The 20,873-nt window shown below is 34.6% G+C and overlaps 1 protein-coding gene across 1 annotated transcript in view; it reads left to right on the plus strand.

Moving 5' to 3' along the window:
• PREP (prolyl endopeptidase) overlaps window positions 1–20,873 on the plus strand; it is a 73,157-nt gene that overhangs the window by 38,383 nt on the left and 13,901 nt on the right. The window contains exons 9-10 of the mRNA XM_058174582.1: window positions 2,861–3,058; window positions 11,161–11,264. Of these exons, the coding sequence (XP_058030565.1) occupies window positions 2,861–3,058; window positions 11,161–11,264 (302 nt within the window). The remainder of the gene's footprint in view (window positions 1–2,860; window positions 3,059–11,160; window positions 11,265–20,873) is intronic.

Below are 20,873 nucleotides of genomic sequence, written 5' to 3' on the forward strand. Positions count from 1 at the left end.
CCGGTAGGAAGAATTCATCTGTGGTTAACATTGGGAAGCAGGTTGGAAGCCCATGATGGGCCTTGATTGGATAGTTTTGTTAAAAACAACATAGAGGGCCAATTTTATTTATTTTATTTATTTTTATTTATTTACTTTATTTATTTATTTCGTCAAACACAACAATATAATCCTAGGTTTAGAAAATTTAGAACTCCGTCGCCTTCGACAAGACCTAAGTTTAACTCATAGAATCATCTATTGTAATGTCCTTCCTGTTAAAGACTGCTTCAGCTTCAATTACAATAATACAAGAGCAACCAATAGATTTAAACTTAATGTTAACTGCTTCAATCTAGAAATATGACTTCTGTAGCAGAGTTATCAGTGCTTGGAACACATTACCTGACTCTGTGGTCTCTTCTCATAATCCCAAAAGCTTTAACCAAAAACTTTCTACTATTGATCTCACCCCATTCCTAAGAGGACTATATTGATCATCAATTATGTTGTAAATGTTGTACCTTGATGAACGTATCTTTTCTTTTATGTACACTGAGAGCATATGCACCAAGACAAATTCCTTGTGTGTCCAATCACACTTGGCCAATAAAATTCTATTCTATTCTATTCTATAAGGGGCGTGCATAAGAGCACAAACGTGCCTACCGTTCCTATCCTATTGTTTTTTTTATTCTTATACATATATGCTTATACTTACTCATATTTCCTCATATATATGTTTATATACTATATAATCATTTTGTGTGATGCTTATGTATATTGTTGTGACAAAAATAAATAAATTAGAAATAACACAGGGAAGCAATTAAATTGCAAAGAATGGGTCCATCAGATAGATAGATAGATAGATAGATAGATAGATAGATAGACGATAGAAAAATTGACATAAGACTTTTCTTCTCTTCTTTGAATTTCCAACTACCAATTCCAATTGTCACAAGAATGCCATCCCTTCCATGCCTTCTCTGATTTAATCAAGGAGGGGGCTTCCTTCCTGACAGTTGTCATTTTTGAAATGATCTTGTTACAGAAGGAAAGAAGGGCATATTTAGTAACCTGCTCACTTGTTTCAAGAAGTATAAGAATGCAGGAGAAGCAGCATTTCCTTCTCTAATTTCCCTTCCCAGCTATTTTGTTTAATTCTGTCCATTAAAACAGCTACCGGTAGGAAGAATTCATCTGTGGTTAACATTGGGAAGCAGGTTGGAAGCCCATGATGGGCCTTGATTGGATAGTTTTGTTAAAAACAACATAGAGGGCCAATTTTATTTATTTCGTCAAACACAACAATATAATCCTAGGTTTAGATATATGTATATATATATTACATATTGGAAAAAGAACCCAAACACTAAGTACATACTTGATGGACATTACCTTACAGATGACCCCCATCCCGTTAAAGACCTTGGAGTTTTCATGTCAAATGATCTAAGTGCCAAAGCCCACTGTAACTATATAGCAAAAAAGACTCTAAGAGTTGTAAAGCTAATCTTGCGTAGCTTCTTTTCCAAAAACACTACACTACTAACCAGAGCATATAAAACATTTGCTAGACCAATTCTAGAATATAGCTCGCCTGTTTGGAACCCTCACCACATCTCTGACATCAGTACAATTGAACGTGTCCAGAAATATTTTACAAGAAGAGTTCTCCATTCCTCTGAAAACAACAAAATACCTTATCCCACCAGACTTGAAATCCTAGGCTTAGAAAACTTGGAACTCCGTCGCCTTCGACAAGACCTAAGTTTAACTCATAGAATCATCTATTGTAATGTCCTTCCTGTTAAAGACTACTTCAGCTTCAATTACAATAATACAAGAGCAACCAATAGATTTAAACTTAATGTTAACCGCTTCAATCTAGATTGCAAAAAATATGACTTCTGTAGCAGAGTTATCAGTGCTTGGAACACATTACCTGACTCTGTGGTCTCTTCTCATAATCCCAAAAGCTTTAACCAAAAACTTTCTACTATTGATCTCACCCCATTCCTAAGAGGACTATATTGATCATCAATTATGTTGTAAATGTTGTACCTTGATGAACGTATCTTTTCTTTTATGTACACTGAGAGCATATGCACCAAGACAAATTCCTTGTGTGTCCAATCACACTTGGCCAATAAAATTCTATTCTATTCTATTCTATAAGGGGCGTGCATAAGAGCACAAACGTGCCTACCGTTCCTATCCTATTGTTTTTTTTATTCTTATACATATATGCTTATACTTACTCATATTTCCTCATATATATGTTTATATACTATATAATCATTTTGTGTGATGCTTATGTATATTGTTGTGACAAAAATAAATAAAAGTATAAGCATGAAATACCACACAAGTTGAATACAACCAAAGGGAACATTAGGACAGGAACGGTAGGCACATTTGTGCTCTTATGCATGCCCCTTACAGACCTCTTAGGAATGGGGTGAGGTCAACAGTAGACAGTCTTTGGTTAAAGTTTTGGGGATTTTGGGATGAGACCACGGAGTCAGGTAGTGCATTCCAGGCATTAACAACTCTGTTACTGAAGTCATATTTTCTACAATCAAGATTGGAGCGGTTCACTTTAAGTTTAAATCTATTGTGTGCTCATGTATTGTTGTGGTTTTCCATATATTGGCTTGAAAGCAAACAATAAGCAAATTCTTAAATGTGCTTGCTGGCATAAAGCTGAAATATATTTAGGAATCTGATAATCTTTTAGGCTCCTAATGACACATAGAGGAAACTTAAGTTCTTTCTATGAAAGATTTTAAAGTCATAGATTTTTCTTAAAAAACAATACATTTTCTTGTAATCAAATACTGAAAATACAGTAGCTGTTTTTCCTTCATATTTACAGAATGGGTGGCATGTGTTAGATCCAACTTCCTAGTCTTGTGTTACCTGCATGATGTGAAGAATGTCCTGCAACTTCATGACCTGGCAACTGGTGCCCATCTCAAGACACTTCCATTAGATGTTGGCAGCATTGTTGGATATAGTGGACAAAAGAAGGATAGCGAAATATTTTATCAATTTACTTCCTTCTTATCACCAGGTAAGTGTGGCTTCTTTTGCAGATTGCTTGTTTTCTTTGCACAGGTATGAATGACTATAAAGTAATAGTACACCTATAAACTACTGTGATTAGTGTTTTTATATTTTGCAATGTTTGGAAAGAATTTTCAAAAATAGATCTTTCAATGTGTGTGTGTGTATACACATACACACATACATATTCACACAAAGCATGTCATGGAGAAGCATTTCCCTTGATCTGCTACACAAAATGTGCTGTAGAAATAAGTGAATTAGTATTTCCCCACTTCTTATACATGAGAAGCAAGTGTAAATTTGCATAGACTGGCAATTACCATGATCTTAGCTACATAATAAGCAGAAAGATAATATGGATCTAGCTTTTATGACATAGTCTTTTTGTCATTACGAAAATGATGAATTGGCTTTTCAAAGCCTAGTAGTTACCAATAACTACAAACTACAGCAGGATGAGTGAGCCTACTTTATTCCTTATTAATTAATTATTATTTTGAACGAGTTATGATGAACTCACAGCAAGAAAATTACATCTCTGCCTGTTTTTGTGTAGCAGTTGGACAATAAATTTGTTTCCTGTTGATAGCCTTCAGCTCTACCTTCCTTCTTGTCTGCATAAATGACAGAAAAATTGACATAAGACTTTTCTTCTCTTCTTTGAATTTCCAACTACCAATTCCAATTGTCACAAGAATGCCATCCCTTCCATGCCTTCTCTGATTTAATCAAGGAGGGGGCTTCCTTCCTGACAGTTGTCATTTTTGAGATGATCTTGTTACAGAAGGAAAGAAGGGCATATTTAGTAACCTGCTCACTTGTTTCAAGAAGTATAAGAATGCAGGAGAAGCAGCATTTCCTTGATCTGCTACACAAAATGTGCTGTAGAAATAAGTGAATTAGTATTTCCCACTTCTTATACATATATGCTTATACTTACTCATATTTCCTCATATATATGTTTATATACTATATAATCATTTTGTGTGATGCTTATGTATATTGTTGTGACAAAAATAAATAAATAAATAAAAGTATAAGCATGAAATACCACACAAGTTGAATACAATCAAAGGGAACATTAGGACAGGAACGGTAGGCACGTTTGTGCTCTTATGCATGCCCCTTACAGACCTCTTAGGAATGGGGTGAGGTCAACAGTAGACAGTCTTTGGTTAAAGTTTTGGGGATTTTGGGATGAGACCACGGAGTCAGGTAGTGCATTCCAGGCATTAACAACTCTGTTACTGAAGTCATATTTTCTACAATCAAGATTGGAGCGGTTCACTTTAAGTTTAAATCTATTGTGTGCTCATGTATTGTTGTGGTTTTCCATATATTGGCTTGAAAGCAAACAATAAGCAAATTCTTAAATGTGCTTGCTGGCATAAAGCTGAAATATATTTAGGAATCTGATAATCTTTTAGGCTCCTAATGACACATAGAGGAAACTTAAGTTCTTTCTATGAAAGATATTAAAGTCATAGATTTTTCTTAAAAAATAATACATTTTCTTGTAATCAAATACTGAAAATACAGTAGCTGTTTTTCCTTCATATTTACAGAATGGGTGGCATGTGTTAGATCCAACTTCCTAGTCTTGTGTTACCTGCATGATGTGAAGAATGTCCTACAGCTTCATGACCTGGCAACTGGTGCCCATCTCAAGACACTTCCATTAGATGTTGGCAGCATTGTTGGATATAGTGGACAAAAGAAGGATAGCGAAATATTTTATCAATTTACTTCCTTCTTATCACCAGGTAAGTGTGGCTTCTTTTGCAGATTGCTTGTTTTCTTTGCACAGGTATGAATGACTATAAAGTAATAGCACACCTATAAACTACTGTGATTAGTGTTTTTATATTTTGCAACATTACAATGTTTGGAAAGAATTTTCAAAAATAGATCTTTCAATGTGTGTGTGTGTGTGTGTGTGTGTGTGTGTGTGTGTGTATACACATACACACATATATATTCACACAAAGCATGTCATGGAGAAGCATTTCCCTTGATCTGCTACACAAAATGTGCTGTAGAAATAAGTGAATTAGTATTTCCCCACTTCTTCTACATGAGAAGCAAGTGTAAATTTGCATAGACTGGCAATTACCATGTTCTTAGCTACATAATAAGCAGAAAGATAATATGGATCTAGCTTTTATGACATAGTCTTTTTGTCATTATGAAAATGATGAATTGGCTTTTCAAAGCCTAGTAGTTACCAATAACTACAAACTACAGCAGCATGAGTGAGCTTACTTTATTCCTTATTAATTCCTTATTAATTAAAGATTAATTATTATTTTGAACGAGTTATGATGAACTCACAGCAAGAAAATTACATCCCTGCCTGTTTTTGTGTAGCAGTTGGACAATAAATTTGTTTCCTGTTGATAGCCTTCAGCTCTACCTTCCTTCTTGTCTGCATAAATGACAGAAAGGGATGGCAGAAAACTGTATTTAGCTGAATATGGTAGGGCTGGCAATATTTTAAATGTAGAATTTCTCTCCTTCTCCACGGTTAAGTGTTGCACTGTTCCATTTCAGCACTTTAAGAAGAAACTTATTACAGAATGTTTTCTGTTGGGGAATTAAGGTTTATGCTTCTACTCCTGCATTTTAAAAAACTGAATTATATTTATGAAGGATTTTACTTGAGAGATTCTTCTTTTTACAGTCTGGTTTTCTTGATAGAAAGGGAGGATTATTAACTTCATTGATTGCTTGATTATGTGCTATCAAGTCATTTTCAAATCCTAGCAACACCACAGATATTCTCTGTGCCTAATCTGTTTTTCCATTTCTTCCAACGGTGCACTCATCACCTCTGAAACAGAGTTTATTCGCCTTACTTCTGGTCATCCTTTTCCTCTCTTTCCCTCTACTTTTTCCAGCATTAGTCTTTTCCAGAGAACTGGGTCTTTCTTTGCATAATGTGTCCAAAGCATGTTAATTTAAACCTGGTCTGAGACTGACTGAGCTGAGAAAGAATGACTGGCCGAAAATCATCCAGCTGGGCATCTAGTCTGGTGCCTTAACCATTAGACCAGATTGGTTCTCCCAGACTGGAACAAAGGGAGAACTTGAGTTGTGACCTCCATTGTGTATAGTCCAATAACGAGAAACACATCCTCAACAAGAATAGATTCTCCTACCAGTAAGGTTAAAAATCAGAAAGAAGCTGGTAGCATCTTTTCTGATTTAACAATTTTATTAAGACCTAAGCTTTTGTTAGCTGCAAAACATTTCCTCATATTCATAGAAATCTTCATATTCATCAAAAGCCACAAAACTAATCTATCTTTCCTTCCCAATTTAAATCCTATTTTAGTCTAGGTCTAGGAACTCTATGCAGCTGTTGGAAAAGGTATTACTAGCCTCATCCTGATTTTTAGCTACCATAAACTAACATGGTTCCTGTCTTAGAATCTCTGGTATAATTATTGTTCTTGTTTTTATAATTCACAGTCACCCTTCTTCCTTGTTCATTCCTTCTTGCCAATTTTTTTACATTGCTATTTGCCCTCATGGTTAAAGATCAATGTGAAGCTATAATTAACAAAATCTAGTTTCCTTAAGTGTAGCCTTAGATTCTCCTAAAATGTCATAGGCTCTTTTAAAAAATCTGCATTTTGTGGCCACCATCATGTAACATTATTGATTGGAGGGGATCTTTTTGTCTTCTGTAATGTCTAAAAGAACAAACTTTACAGAAGCTACTATTTTATAAATTATGAGAAAAAAGAGTAATGCATTTCCTCTGAAGTGCTATATATATACTTTATGAATATGCTTTATCTTGGTCCAATTATTTTATACTGAATTAGCTTTGTACTGAAAGAAAATAAAGAGGTTTTCCTGATCCCTGAAAAGCTCCATGCTGTTCTTTAGTCTGACTTTATTATATCTTGAAAGACAACATACCAATTTTTGCTAATTGTGGCAATTAAGCTAAACAATCTGAAGCCTTATTATGTCTCTGTGATTATCAGAGAGAAATTAACATATATCTTCATTGCTGAATTGGAATTAAAATTGCTTTTGTTTGGACTGTATAAACTATAATATAACTATATAATTTATGTCAGAATTTCAATAACTGAAAGGAAGTGCTGTTAGAATAATTCTGTTTCTTCTTTCTGACCTAGAAGGTAATTTTTTATTGTACTATAGGAACATAGCATGTGACTGTCTTCTTAAATTTTGTACCCTCCTTCTGTCCTCAGCTAGGTAGGTGTCCAACTGCAAGCCTGAAATAAAATTTATTCGCCTTACTTCTGGTCATCCTTTTCCTCTCTTTCCCTCTACTTTTTCCAGCATTAGTCTTTTCCAGAGAACTGGGTCTTTCTTTACATAATGCGTCCAAAGCATGTTAATTTAAACCTGGTCTGAGACTGACTGAGCTGAGAAAGAATAACTGGCCGAAAATCATCCAGCTGGGCTTCTAGTCTGGTGCCTTAACCATTAGACCAGATTGGTTCTCCCAGACTGGAACAAAGGGAGAACTTGAGTTGTGACCTCCATTGTGTATAGTCCAATAACGAGAAACACATCCTCAACAAGAATAGATTCTCCTACCAGTAAGGTTAAAAATCAGAAAGAAGCTGGTAGCACCTTTTCTGATTTAACAATTTTATTAAGACCTAAGCTTTTGTTAGCTGCAAAACATTTCCTCATATTCATAGAAATCTTCATATTCATCAAAAGCCACAAAACTAATCTATCTTTCCCTCCCAATTTAAATCTTATTTTAGTCTAGGTCTAGGAACTCTATGCAGCTGTTGGAAAAGGTATTACTAGCCTCCTCCTGATTTTTAGCTACCATAAACTAACATGGTTCCTGTCTTAGAATCTCTGGTATAATTATTGTTCTTGTTTTTATAATTCACAGTCACCCTTCTTCCTTGTTCATTCCTTCTTGCCAATTTTTTTACATTGCTATTTGCCCTAATAGTTAAAGATCAACGTGAAGCTATAATTAACAAAATCTACTTTCCTTAAGTGTAGCCTTAGATTCTCCTAAAATGTCATAGGCTCTTTTAAAAAATCTGCATTTTGTGGCCTCCATCATGTAACATTATTGATTGGAGGGGATCTTTTTGTCTTCTGTAATGTCTAAAAGAACAAACTTTACAGAAGCTACTATTTTATAAATTATGAGAAAAAAGAGTAATGCATTTCCTCTGAAGTGCTATATATATACTTTATGAATATGCTTTATCTTGGTCCAATTATTTTATACTGAATTAGCTTTGTACTGAAAGAAAATAAAGAGGTTTTCCTGATCCCTGAAAAGCTCCATGCTGTTCTTTAGTCTGACTTTATTATATCTTGAAAGACAACATACCAATTTTTGCTAATTGTGGCAATTAAGCTAAACAATCTGAAGCCTTATTATGTCTCTGTGATTATCAGAGAGGAAATTAACATATATCTTCATTGCTGAATTGGAATTAAAATTGCTTTTGTTTGGACTGTATAAACTATAATATAACTATATAATTTATGTCAGAATTTCAATAACTGAAAGGAAGTGCTGTTAGAATAATTCTGTTTCTTCTTTCTGACCTAGAAGGTAAATTTTTTTTATTGTACTATAGGAACATAGCATGTGACTGTCTTCTTAAATTTTGTACCCTCCCTTCTGTCCTCAGCTAGGTAGGTGTCCAACTGCAAGCCTGAAATAAAATTTCAAAACAGGACAAACCATAAAACATATTTATCAAGTTTTCCTATTTTGCTTTTTCAAGCTCATAGCAGCAAAGGGGAAGAAACTAAGTTAAGAGGGCAAGATAATCCACATTTTTCACACTCTAGAGAGGTTTAGCCTACAGATCTAGGACAGCTCGCCATGCCAACTTGCCATGGCCAACTCACCATGGGACAACTCGATGCGGGACAAGAGTTACACTTGTTGTTCTATAAGTTATTCTTGTTGAAGAAATGGTGGAATAGAATCATTTTAAAAAAGGATGAAAAAGGAAGGATAAAATGAAATATGAATAACAAAAATTAAAATATTTTAAAAATGATTTTAAATAATTAAATTGAATTGTTGAATTGTCCTGGGGCAAGTTGTCTTGCAACAAAGTGGCCCTGGCAAGTTGGTCCCACCAAGTTGGCAGCAGTAAGTTGGCCATAGTGAGTTGGCCATTCTGTCTCCTACCACTCATATTTCAGGGTAGTTTTAAAATAACTAAATACAACAGAAAGCAAAAAGGCAGTTAGCAAAACATTACATCCAAAAATTTATACTCAGAAGAAAGGAAGTTGGATTTGTTCTAACTCTGTAGACATAATTCACCATAAGGAAATTCTACTGTTCCCATATATGTCCTAAGAAAGGTGAGGACACTTTTTGCTGTATTTAGCTACTTATGCAGTGATATTTTACATTAATGAAAATAAATATTTTTGTTGCTGTTATTTTTAATGCAAAATTAAACAAAATGTAACTTCTTATGTGTCTTATAGAACCATTCATCTAAATATGATAGGAGCAACAGAAAACAAAAACCTGGCATTTAATTCCTTAAACCCTCAGGTCATTCAGTAGTTTTTTAAAAAGCAAAATGCAAGACTGTATTAAAATTTATAAAATATTAGTGCTGTTATATGTCCATTGAGTTCAGACTATACGCTCATTTTTTTTCACATTGACATTAAATTTAACACCTGTTTGAAGATGGTATGGGTAATGCATACTTAAAGTAGTACTGATAACAGAAAATAAAGTCTCCCAAATGCTTAACCTTGAAGCAATGATTTACTACTTAAAAATTACAAAATATTTAGCAGATTCAACTTCTATAGATGTCTGTAGAGATTCTCAGTCATCCAGGTCATGGTTGTCCCAAAGGTACTTTTTCTGGAGACAAGTGGACTTTCTTGTTTTTTACTTTGAAGACTTTTTGCTTCTCATCCAGGAAGCTTCTTCAGCTCTGACAGAATAGTGGGGAATGGAAGGATTTATATTCTGTGCAGACAGCTGGTCATTTGCATCATTTTAGAAGGTCGTAGAAGCACTTGGAGGTTTATCTGTGTCCTCAGGGTAACCTGCGTAGTCCTCTTGGTTCCTGTAGTCTGCTATTTTTTTCCCCACTGGAAATCCATTCCTATCCCCACACCATTCAAAGGGTGTTCATCCCAAATTGTGTAGCTAAAAGTCTGTAAAGATTCTGTCATCCAAGTCATGGTTGTCCCAAAGGTTCTGGAGGCAGCTGGACTTTATACTTCAACACAAATGTAAACTTCTATAGATGTTTACATCTGTGTTTTGCCTCCATCTGTTTTTCTTTCACTGACTTTCCAATTGATCAATGAGACCTTGGATAAACACCACCACATCTTGCTTTTCATATTTGCTCAATGGTCATCTTATTTCAGTTTGCTTTGCTTCCTCTTACTGATAACTGGTGCATTTTTTAAAAGAAATCCATTTCTGGCATGTTTTATACTGCCTAATTTGTACATAAATTAATTATGTAATATTTTTGTTTGGAAACATACTGTTGGAGCTGTTTTGCTTATAATGTGGAATATCATTAACAATCTTTCTTTACAGTATAAAGACAAAAATATTGTGCTATCTAACGTCATTGAATCAATAGGATTTCTTTAAGAAAATGTAAGTTTATGATGAGGGCAGGTCCATTCTAAAATTCACTGTATCCCTTCTATGCCACCACCACCCCTCCAGGTAAAAATGCTTTCTTAGGTTATCAGCTTGAATTGTTCAATTTAAATGCAGTAATTGTGGTGCAATGATAATAATTAAATTTAGTTTTTTTATTTGTTCTGTCCAAAAAAAATTAGAGATTAGCTCCATCATTTGGAGGGACTAAGGGAACATTCAGATATAAATAATGAGAGAGTCTAGCTCTAGACTGTCTAAAAGACAATTACCTGGAAATAGGGATTGTTTTCTCATTATGTCTTTAAGGGAAGTAAGAAAAGATATTGCTACAGTGCAAAAGGAGGTCATCTGTAAGTGGAAGTGTATACATTAATGGTGAACATGTCAACGCATGTAATTTCATTTGAAATGTTTGGGTCCATTTTTGTGTAGGGCATACCGAATGAATCTTTGAATTATATGTTTAGGTATTATTTACCATTGTGATCTGACCAAAGAAGAATTAGAGCCAAGAGTTTTCCGAGAAATTAGCGTAAAAGGATTTGATCCTTCAGCTTATCAAACTGTGCAGGTAAGTAAAGGAAAAAGAAATTGTCCTTAGTACATGTTTATGTTCTTGTATAAAGGTTAACAAAAATTATACTAATTCAAATCATTCCATAGTAGTATCTTGTTCAATTCAACAACATAAAAACTACAATTTTAAAATGGAATTGGTTAAAAAAATGTAGATTAGCCCTAACTTTTAGTAACAATTCCTATAAATTTTAGGGCCTTCTTTTGCCAAGATGTAAATCTGCAGATATAATTAGTAGCTGGCATTTGCTATTGGTTATGTCCTATAATTGTCAGATCCTACTTTCAGGTGTCTCTGACCAGTTGTACTGACAACAAGGAGAGGTGATCATATCATTACAGGCCAAGCAATTACAAGTTTTGTCACTTCATTTATTTTTGGTATCAAAAGCAATAGATTTGTTCTTGTGCTTTAATAAAGTTCAAAGTTGTAACAGAGAATTATTTTTGCTAGATATACATGTGTGTGTGTGTGTGTGTGTGTGTATTTGTGTGTATGTTATGCCATGTTATGAAAAATCTATAAAAATGTGAGTGGAAACAAGTCAGGATGTCCAAAATATACAAGCCGAAAAACCATATTTATAGTATTCCAGCATTTGGTTTCTTGTTGATTTTCACATGTTTGGTTTAGATTGTCATTTCACAATCTTACTTCTTTCTTATCATATTTGTAATACAGCAGAATGTCTGTACATTTCAGAAGTGAAAGAAAACTCAAAGCCATTATTAAATATTAGCAGAACTGCTGGTAAACTAAAGTTAGAATGACTCAGAGATGAATATAATTGGCAGGCTTACAGGATAAATCATTTTAAAACCTCTTCCCCTGCTATTATTGATCTTGCTATTGTTACTCATTTAGAACAACAAATACACCAAAAGCTTTTTTTAAAGATTCTTACTAAAGTGTATTACTTCCTGAGTAATCAGGTGTATTAATCACCTGAAACAAGCAGGTGATTCAGATGATATTGTTAAAAGAGAGACTAATCAAGATTATCGTTTCTCATATTTTCTAAAGTGTAATTCTGTGAGCTTCTGGTGATGACACTTAATATTACTGGCTTTGTCATTCACTAAAGATTATCTCCATTAATGTCATTCAAAGGGTTCCTTCTTCTTGCTCATTTTTTGAGAAAATAAAAAGAAATGCTGAAAAATAAGCAAATCATTGTTTAGCTTACTTCCTTAAAACACAAGTCAAATGCTCTGGTTTATCTTAGAGCATCAAGCTTCAATAATAGTCGCTCAGACTGCAAACTTTGTAACATTTACAAGCATAGACAAACATCGATTTGCCATGTCTCTGTGGTATGCTGAATATCTTCCTCCAATTTTGGTGAGACTGAGACCTTTTGTATCTTTATCCTGAAGAATATTATAATTGCACTGACATGGCTTTCTTTTGAGAATGCCACTGTTTATCCTGCCAGCTGCTTTTTCAAAACATTTTCTTTAATCCCATTATTGCTGCTTTCTCCCTTGATGATTCTTATAAATCATCCCATTCATCCATGATTATTCAGTGAAGAGAATGTTACCTGTCTCATGTAGCACATCAGGTATTTTCTGAGAGTTTAGGCTATCTCTCTGAAGCAGTCAATATCTTCTGAAAGATATCCCTACAGATATTTGGAAGAAACTTTTTTTATATAAAGAATTGAATTAGGTTCAGCTCAGTTCTTCACTTATTTCTTAAAGCTGCAATTCAATCTCATTTTCATCTTCTATTTAGCCTTGGTAAATAAAATTGGCCTTTTTAAGAAGTTTTACACCTTATCTTTGGATAGCAAAATTTAAATAATATTAAATAATTTTTATTTTTATTTCCCAGTATTGTTGGTCTGAGGACAGGAAATAAGCATTGTGTGGGAGATAACAATTGAGGCAACCCAATGTTTCTTAAATTACTTTCTCATTCATTGCTTTTGTTTTAATGCTTGTAATTATAGCTCGACGGGTGGGTTCTGCTGTAATTTTAATTTCTCATATTAAGGATTCATATATCTTCAAAATCACTTTCATGCCATTTACTTACTATATTTTTAGATTATACAGAAATAAACTTCTTCAGTTGGCTGTGAAATTAAATATTACCATGTCCCAGCACAGTATAAATGAGATACATCAAATCTCATGTCCCTTTCTCTCCCATTATGCAGGCAAGAAGTTAAAAGCTTTGATAGGTATAATATATATATATATAAGTGTGTGTGTGTGTGTGTGTGTGTGTGTTTTCTGAGGTTTTCACGGGTGTTTGTATGTAGGTCTTTGGTTATTCGGGTATTCTCCTGCATAAAATTGGAAGTGTCTTGGCGACATTTTGACGAAGTCTCATTCGTCATCTTCAGGCTGGTGTTTACAGCTTCATGCTTCTAGGAGCAATGTGTGATCGCAGCTGTTTCTTCCTTTTAACTTTTAACACCAACAACAATATGTATGTAATATATTATATATATAATATAATATATTTTATATATATGTGTGTGTGTGTGTTAGTTATATATTAGTTAATATATTATATATATTAGTTAAACCTCCAGTCTGGAACTCCTTCTTCCTGGAGGTTTGCCAGTTACGGAATGTGGTCTTCAGAACTGAAAAATATCCCTCTTAGTTTATTGTGTAATTCAAAGGTGCTTCTACTGATACCTTAAAACAAATCTTAATGGAACATTTGCATGAAATACAGGGAAAATGCCTTATTCTTGCACAGTTTTCCTCCTTGCAACAAGACAAGCTTTATTTGTTTATAGTTGTACCTGACAAAATGAGATTAATATTATGTTAATTTTACTGTAGATACCCCTCATATGTGCAAAACATCAGCCATAGTTCAAATAGAATTTTCTAACAAATATTCACCTCGAAAAAAATATTTCCAGTGGAAAGTTTCCATGATACTGTTAGATACTAACACTAAAATTCAAGGCATCTTTCCAAATGTGAATTCAGATGCTTTTATTAACAGAGAGTTTTGAATGATAATAGATGTTCTAATCCATAAACCATTGATTTGACTGCAAATTGTTTATAATATAGAAAATGGAAAAGGTACAAGGCACTGAAAAGATATTCAGTGTCAATTTAAAAGAAAACTTGCTAATTTTTAAAGAACAGCATTATATTGAATAATAATTACTTTAAAATTTACTGAAAGTCACTGAGGTCATTTTGACTCAAAGGAACAATGACGTCCATTCTCAGTTCTCTGAAATAGAACATCGGAAAAGCACGTATAAAACCATAATTATATAGTAGTACAGTTTGGTCTACTTTTTTTCCAACTGTCTTGGTAGCATTAAACAGCACAGTAGACAGGACCTCTCTAAAAAATATTTATTTACCATCTTTATTATTTTTACAAATCTTTTTGTAAAAAAAGGATATTTTTTGTAAAAATCATATCCTACACACCTTCCCCCTCCTATTTTCCAAGCAATAACCCTGTGAGGTAGGTTGAGCTGAGAGAGAGTGACTGACTCAGCTGGCTTTCTTTCCTAAACCAGGACTTGAATTCAAGGTCTTCTGCTTGCTAGCTTGGTGCCTTAACCACTAAAGTGACTCAAAATCTTTCTGTAGTAATCTTGGCTTAGCTACAGAGAATAATAGATGAGGATCACTGTATTTAGTGAGGTGTTCTTCTATTGCTTTCTCCAGTGATGTTGATGTAGCTGATATCATGTCATTCCCTCAAGACAAACTAAAATGGCCATAGAGGAAAAAGTGCATTGGTCAGAGAGATGAAGATGTACCTGCCACAGCTGAAAAAAGCAATCTAGAAATGATACAGTCACTACTGAAGTGGCACAATGGTGCCTATGTAATGGCCTGTGTTGGGATATACTATTTCCACATGGACTGGGGTTGAGTGAAAAGTTCTTAAGCAGGAAATTATAATGCTTAAAGCACATTTTTAGCCACCACATCACTGAATTTGGTACAGTAAGAGAGAGATTGGGGAGCCAGAAAAACAGGGGCTATTTGCATCCCTAAGGCACTAGGTTGCTACTGCTGCAAATGTGGACCCATATAAATGAAACTGGTGGGATCTTTGGGAGAAAGAAGGCATAGATATTCAGAACAAATCACATTTCTCAATCTCGTCGTTCTTTAAATTCATAAAGAAGTAATCCATCTTTAATATTCTCAACATTAACATTTTTCCATTACCAAAATGAACGATCACCAGTCATGGATGGTCTCCATTGTCTTAAACAGTGTTCCATTGTTCTTGTTGGCAGCCGATACTTTAAAATCTGCTAAATAGACTGACAAGAAACCACTTCTCAGGGAAGAGCAACCAAACATGCATTAGTTTTTGAAAGTAGGAAAGACAGGTTTAAAGAAATTTATGGAAAGCTTAATTGCTTCATGCGCATATCAGAGTTTCTAAAATTGCATGACAAATCTAATCACTGATCTGAAACACAGTTCAGCATTGCTAGTACAAAGCCTTGTGCTAAGTACAAAAAAATGTATGTGGGCCTAGGGCCTAAAGTGGGCTCCTTTCTTTTCCCCCCCCTGAGATTCTTTATTCTTTCTCGACCTTCAGGCAAGGGATAGTTAGCTCTGACTCAAGGTCTGACCTGATTTCACATATAGTTTTGAAATTAAAGATGGACCAATTGCGACCCAAGGATTACAAATATATTATCAGAAGTTCATTTTAGGAACCTGAACATGCATTTCAATAGAATTTTACTCTATTTTGGTATGTTGAGACTTCTAAAAGGAAGGTATGAATCAGTGGGATCATTTTATGGGTGAAACAGCATCTGTGAATGAAATACGTTCTTTCTCTCACACCCACCTTCTGTGCACCTACCAAAGTTGCAATAGATTGATTTGTATTTATTTATTAAATTTATAAGCCGCCCATCTTGCAGTTTGAATTGACTCTGAACGGTTTACAGTGTAATAATGCATACAGTTATAAAAAATGACACCTGTTCAGAAGTCAGTCCATTATTGCCATTTCATCTGATTCCAAACTAGGATTTGAAGCTATATAAGACTCAACTAATAAATTTAAGAACTGGATGTATTTAGAGTGGAGATGGGAATCCATGAGGCACATAAGTACCTAAAAGAACTTCTAAACATGATTCTCAGGAGGAAAAAAAAAAGCTTTTGTCACTGAGATAATCCTGGGACAAATGAGCTTTTTTTGGATGCAGGAGTTGTTGATAATCAATGGCAAAGGAGACTTATTCTGCAATATCATTTGTTACTAGGATGACTGTATGTCAAAACATTTAGATAGAGCAAACATTGAAGTAGAAGAAGAAAAAAATTGGGACCACATGCTCCAGTTATGTCAATTTTTTAATATTGCAAAGACTCTTATTTTGGTTTTATTTCTTCTCTCTAACTTTAGTTTCTCTATTGACTGTCATTTCAATAATTGTTAGGAGCACTAATAACTACCTTAATGAAAGAATTTTGCTTTAGTAATACCTTAAATGATAGAGAATACTGCTTTATTTTATATGAAATAGTCTTTCAACTTTCTATCATATATAAGTAGAATTAAATTTTAAGTAGACTTGAAAATTGTTTATATCAAACTTTTTTTTACATTTAATATTTTTTCAGGGTGAATAAAACTATTTCTTCAGCTTGGTCAAGTAAGGAGAACAAGAAAAATAATACAAGCTCACTAATCCTTTACCTTCGCTGCTGGATTTCTGTTTGAACTATTTTGAAAATTGTCCTTGCTCTTTCATTTCTATCTTTTTTTCCCCCCTTCTGCCATCTGGTGAGCTTATTTGCCGCCAGGCTGCCAAATTCATTAACGAGGTATTTTTCTAAATGATTGGCTTCTGGCACTTGGCCTTGATCAGCATGACACTGCTTCTTGTCCCATGAATGGGAAATAGAAAAATGAACTTTTCTGAAGGGCTTCCTTGATTATTTATCCTGAGTCTTCTATTTTTCATAACAGCCTTGTTGGCATATCTATGATAGGACCCTTCATTATATTACTAAGAAAGTTTAACAAGCCTGTCATCATTAGCATAGCCAGCCTCTCTTTTACTCAAATAAATCAGCCCCAGGACCACTATGGGGATTCAGAGAAAAATTAGTTGGCATCCAATCTACATCTGAGTCTTACAGAGTAGATGTAAAGGCATTGGTTTATGCTGAACTTCCATTTTTCCCTCAAAAAAAATTCCTTCAAGTCAAATTAATCAGTATCTGTTTTTTGAAGAATTCATTATTTTGATTTGTTAGCATTCTCTTCTTACAATTTGAGATACGTTATCTGCTCCTAGAGGGATGCGGTGGCTCAGTTGGCTAAGACTCTGAGCTTGTTGATCGAAAGGTCGGCAGTTCAGCGATTTGAATCCCTAGTGCCACGTAATGGGGTGAGCTCCCGTTACTTGTCCCAGCTTCTGCCAACCTAGCCGTTCGAAAGCACATAAAAATGCAAGTAGAAAATAGCGTTCTGTGCGCCTTTGGCGTCTAGTCATGCCGGCCACATGACCACGGAGACGTCTTCGGACAGCGCTGGCTCTTGCTTTGAAACGGAGATGAGCACCTAGAGCCCCTAGAGTCAGGAGCGACCAGCACATATGTGCGAGGGAACCTTACCTTTACCTTTATCTGCTCCTAGATACTTGTGACTTTCTAAAATGTACAATGCTATAATATTGAAGAATAATTAACAGATTGCTTAAAAAAATAGGATCCCATTATCCAGGGTAACTTTTTCCCAGCTGAGAACCTTTGGCTACTCTACTGGGGCCACACTCCAGAAAGTAATTTTACAGCCAAGATCAAAGCTAAAAGGGTCATATTTGTTTAAAGGTAATTATTTATTAAATTTATAAGCCGCCCATCTTGCAGTTTGAATTGACTCTGAACGGTTTACAGTGTAATAAATTTTAAGAACTGGATGTATTTAGAGTGGAGATGGGAATCCATGAGGCACATAAGTACCTAAAAGAACTTCTAAACATGATTCTCAGGAGGAAAAAAAAAAGCTTTTGTCACTGAGATAATCCTGGGACAAATGAGCTTTTTTTGGATGCAGGAGTTGTTGATAATCAATGGCAAAGGAGACTTATTCTGCAATATCATTTGTTACTAGGATGACTGTATGTCAAAACATTTAGATAGAGCAAACATTGAAGTAGAAGAAGAAAAAAATTGGGACCACATGCTCCAGTTATGTCAATTTTTTAATATTGCAAAGACTCTTATTTTGGTTTTATTTCTTCTCTCTAACTTTAGTTTCTCTATTGACTGTCATTTCAATAATTGTTAGGAGCACTAATAACTACCTTAATGAAAGAATTTTGCTTTAGTAATACCTTAAATGATAGAGAATACTGCTTTATTTTATATGAAATAGTCTTTCAACTTTCTATCATATATAAGTAGAATTAAATTTTAAGTAGACTTGAAAATTGTTTATATCAAACTTTTTTTTACATTTAATATTTTTTCAGGGTGAATAAAACTATTTCTTCAGCTTGGTCAAGTAAGGAGAATAAGAAAAATAATACAAGCTCACTAATCCTTTACCTTCGCTGCTGGATTTCTGTTTGAACTATTTTGAAAATTGTCCTTGCTCTTTCATTTCTATCTTTTTTTCCCCCCTTCTGCCACCTGGTGAGCTTATTTGCCGCAAGGCTGCCAAATTCATTAACGAGGTATTTTTCTAAATGATTGGTTTCTGGCACTTGGCCTTGATCAGCATGACACTGCTTCTTGTCCCATGAATGGGAAATAGAAAAATGAACTTTTCTGAAGGGCTTCCTTGATTATTTATCCTGAGTCTTCTATTTTTCATAACAGCCTTGTTGGCATATCTATGATAGGACCCTTCATTATATTACTAAGAAAGTTTAACAAGCCTGTCATCATTAGCATAGCCAGCCTCTCTTTTACTCAAATAAATCAGCCCCAGGACCACTATGGGGATTCAGAGAAAAATTAGTTGGCATCCAATCTACATCTGAGTCTTACAGAGTAGATGTAAAGGCATTGGTTTATGCTGAACTTCCATTTTTCCCTCAAAAAAAATTCCTTCAAGTCAAATTAATCAGTATCTGTTTTTTGAAGAATTCATTATTTTGATTTGTTAGCATTCTCTTCTTACAATTTGAGATACGTTATCTGCTCCTAGAGGGATGCGGTGGCTCAGTTGGCTAAGACTCTGAGCTTGTCGATCGAAAGGTCAGCAGTTCAGCGATTTGAATCCCTAGTGCCACGTAATGGGGTGAGCTCCCGTTACTTGTCCCAGCTTCTGCCAACCTAGCCGTTCGAAAGCACATAAAAAATGCAAGTAGAAAAATAGCGTTCTGTGCGCCTTTGGCGTCTAGTCATGCCGGCCACATGACCACGGAGACGTCTTCGGACAGCGCTGGCTCTTCGGCTTTGAAACGGAGATGAGCACCTAGAGCCCCCTAGAGTCAGGAACGACCAGCACATATGTGCGAGGGGAACCTTTACCTTTACCTTTATCTGCTCCTAGATACTTGTGACTTTCTAAAATGTACAATGCTATAATATTGAAGAATAATTAACAGATTGCTTAAAAAAAATAGGATCCCATTATCCAGGGGTAACTTTTTCCCAGCTGAGAACCTTTGGCTACTCTACTGGGGCCACACTCCAGAAAGTAATTTTACAGCCAAGATCAAAGCTAAAAGGGTCATATTTGTTTAAAGGTAATTATTTATTAAGGACATATAGTAATATAAAACATTATTTAAGCTTTAAATGGTTTATCCCATTTTATAACATTAAAAGTTATAATTTTAAAATTGTTGGAGATTTCTGAGACCTACTATCAAGACACATGAGGTCCTAGGACAGTGTTTCTCAACCATGGTAATTTTAAGACATTGCAGACTTCAACTCAACAGAATTCCCTAGCCAGGATGTGTGGAATTAACATCTAATTGCAAAAATAACTCTTGCCTCATTTTGTTGCCTTATTCCACGGAAGGTGCCTTCATTTTCTTTAGAAAATATTTTTTCTTACTTATTTTAAAAAAATCAGGGTAAACATTCTATGATTTTCAAAGCTTTAAATCATAATTCACTGAACTGGTTGCCCTCATATTACTAGGGCTACAATTCCTTGAATTCCTACTCAGGTTATCCATTGGCTATGCTGGCTGGGAATTCTAGAAGAGGTAATCCCAACACTTCTGGGGATTGTCTATTTGGGGGAAATTCTCCATATGTGGGATCTCTATGTCACTAGATATGTCCTGATTATGTTCTAGATACTAAGTCTACATAAAGTAATGCCTCAGAAATGTGGAGCACCTTCTTCACTGGGTAAAATAGAAGATTATACCTACAGAAAGTTATTTGTGTAAACCAGTTCTGCATTTCAGAATGCTGCCCAGAATTCTTGCCCAAGAATTATATAGGACAGCTTTCCTCAATCTGAAACTCATGATATATGATTTTCAGTTAACAGAATTCATAGGACAGTTCTAGGGCTTGGAAGTTCACATCTGGAAATTACCTCATTTAGGGAAGAAATCTTATCGTAGCACTGGAAATAAATGCTACTCATTAATTCCTTTTATTGAACTTTATAGACATCTTTTTTACTATTTTGACTAAATTCAGG

The sequence above is a fragment of the Ahaetulla prasina genome, chromosome 1 (assembly GCF_028640845.1).
Source record: "Ahaetulla prasina isolate Xishuangbanna chromosome 1, ASM2864084v1, whole genome shotgun sequence".
NCBI classification, from domain to species: Eukaryota; Metazoa; Chordata; class Lepidosauria; order Squamata; family Colubridae; genus Ahaetulla; species Ahaetulla prasina.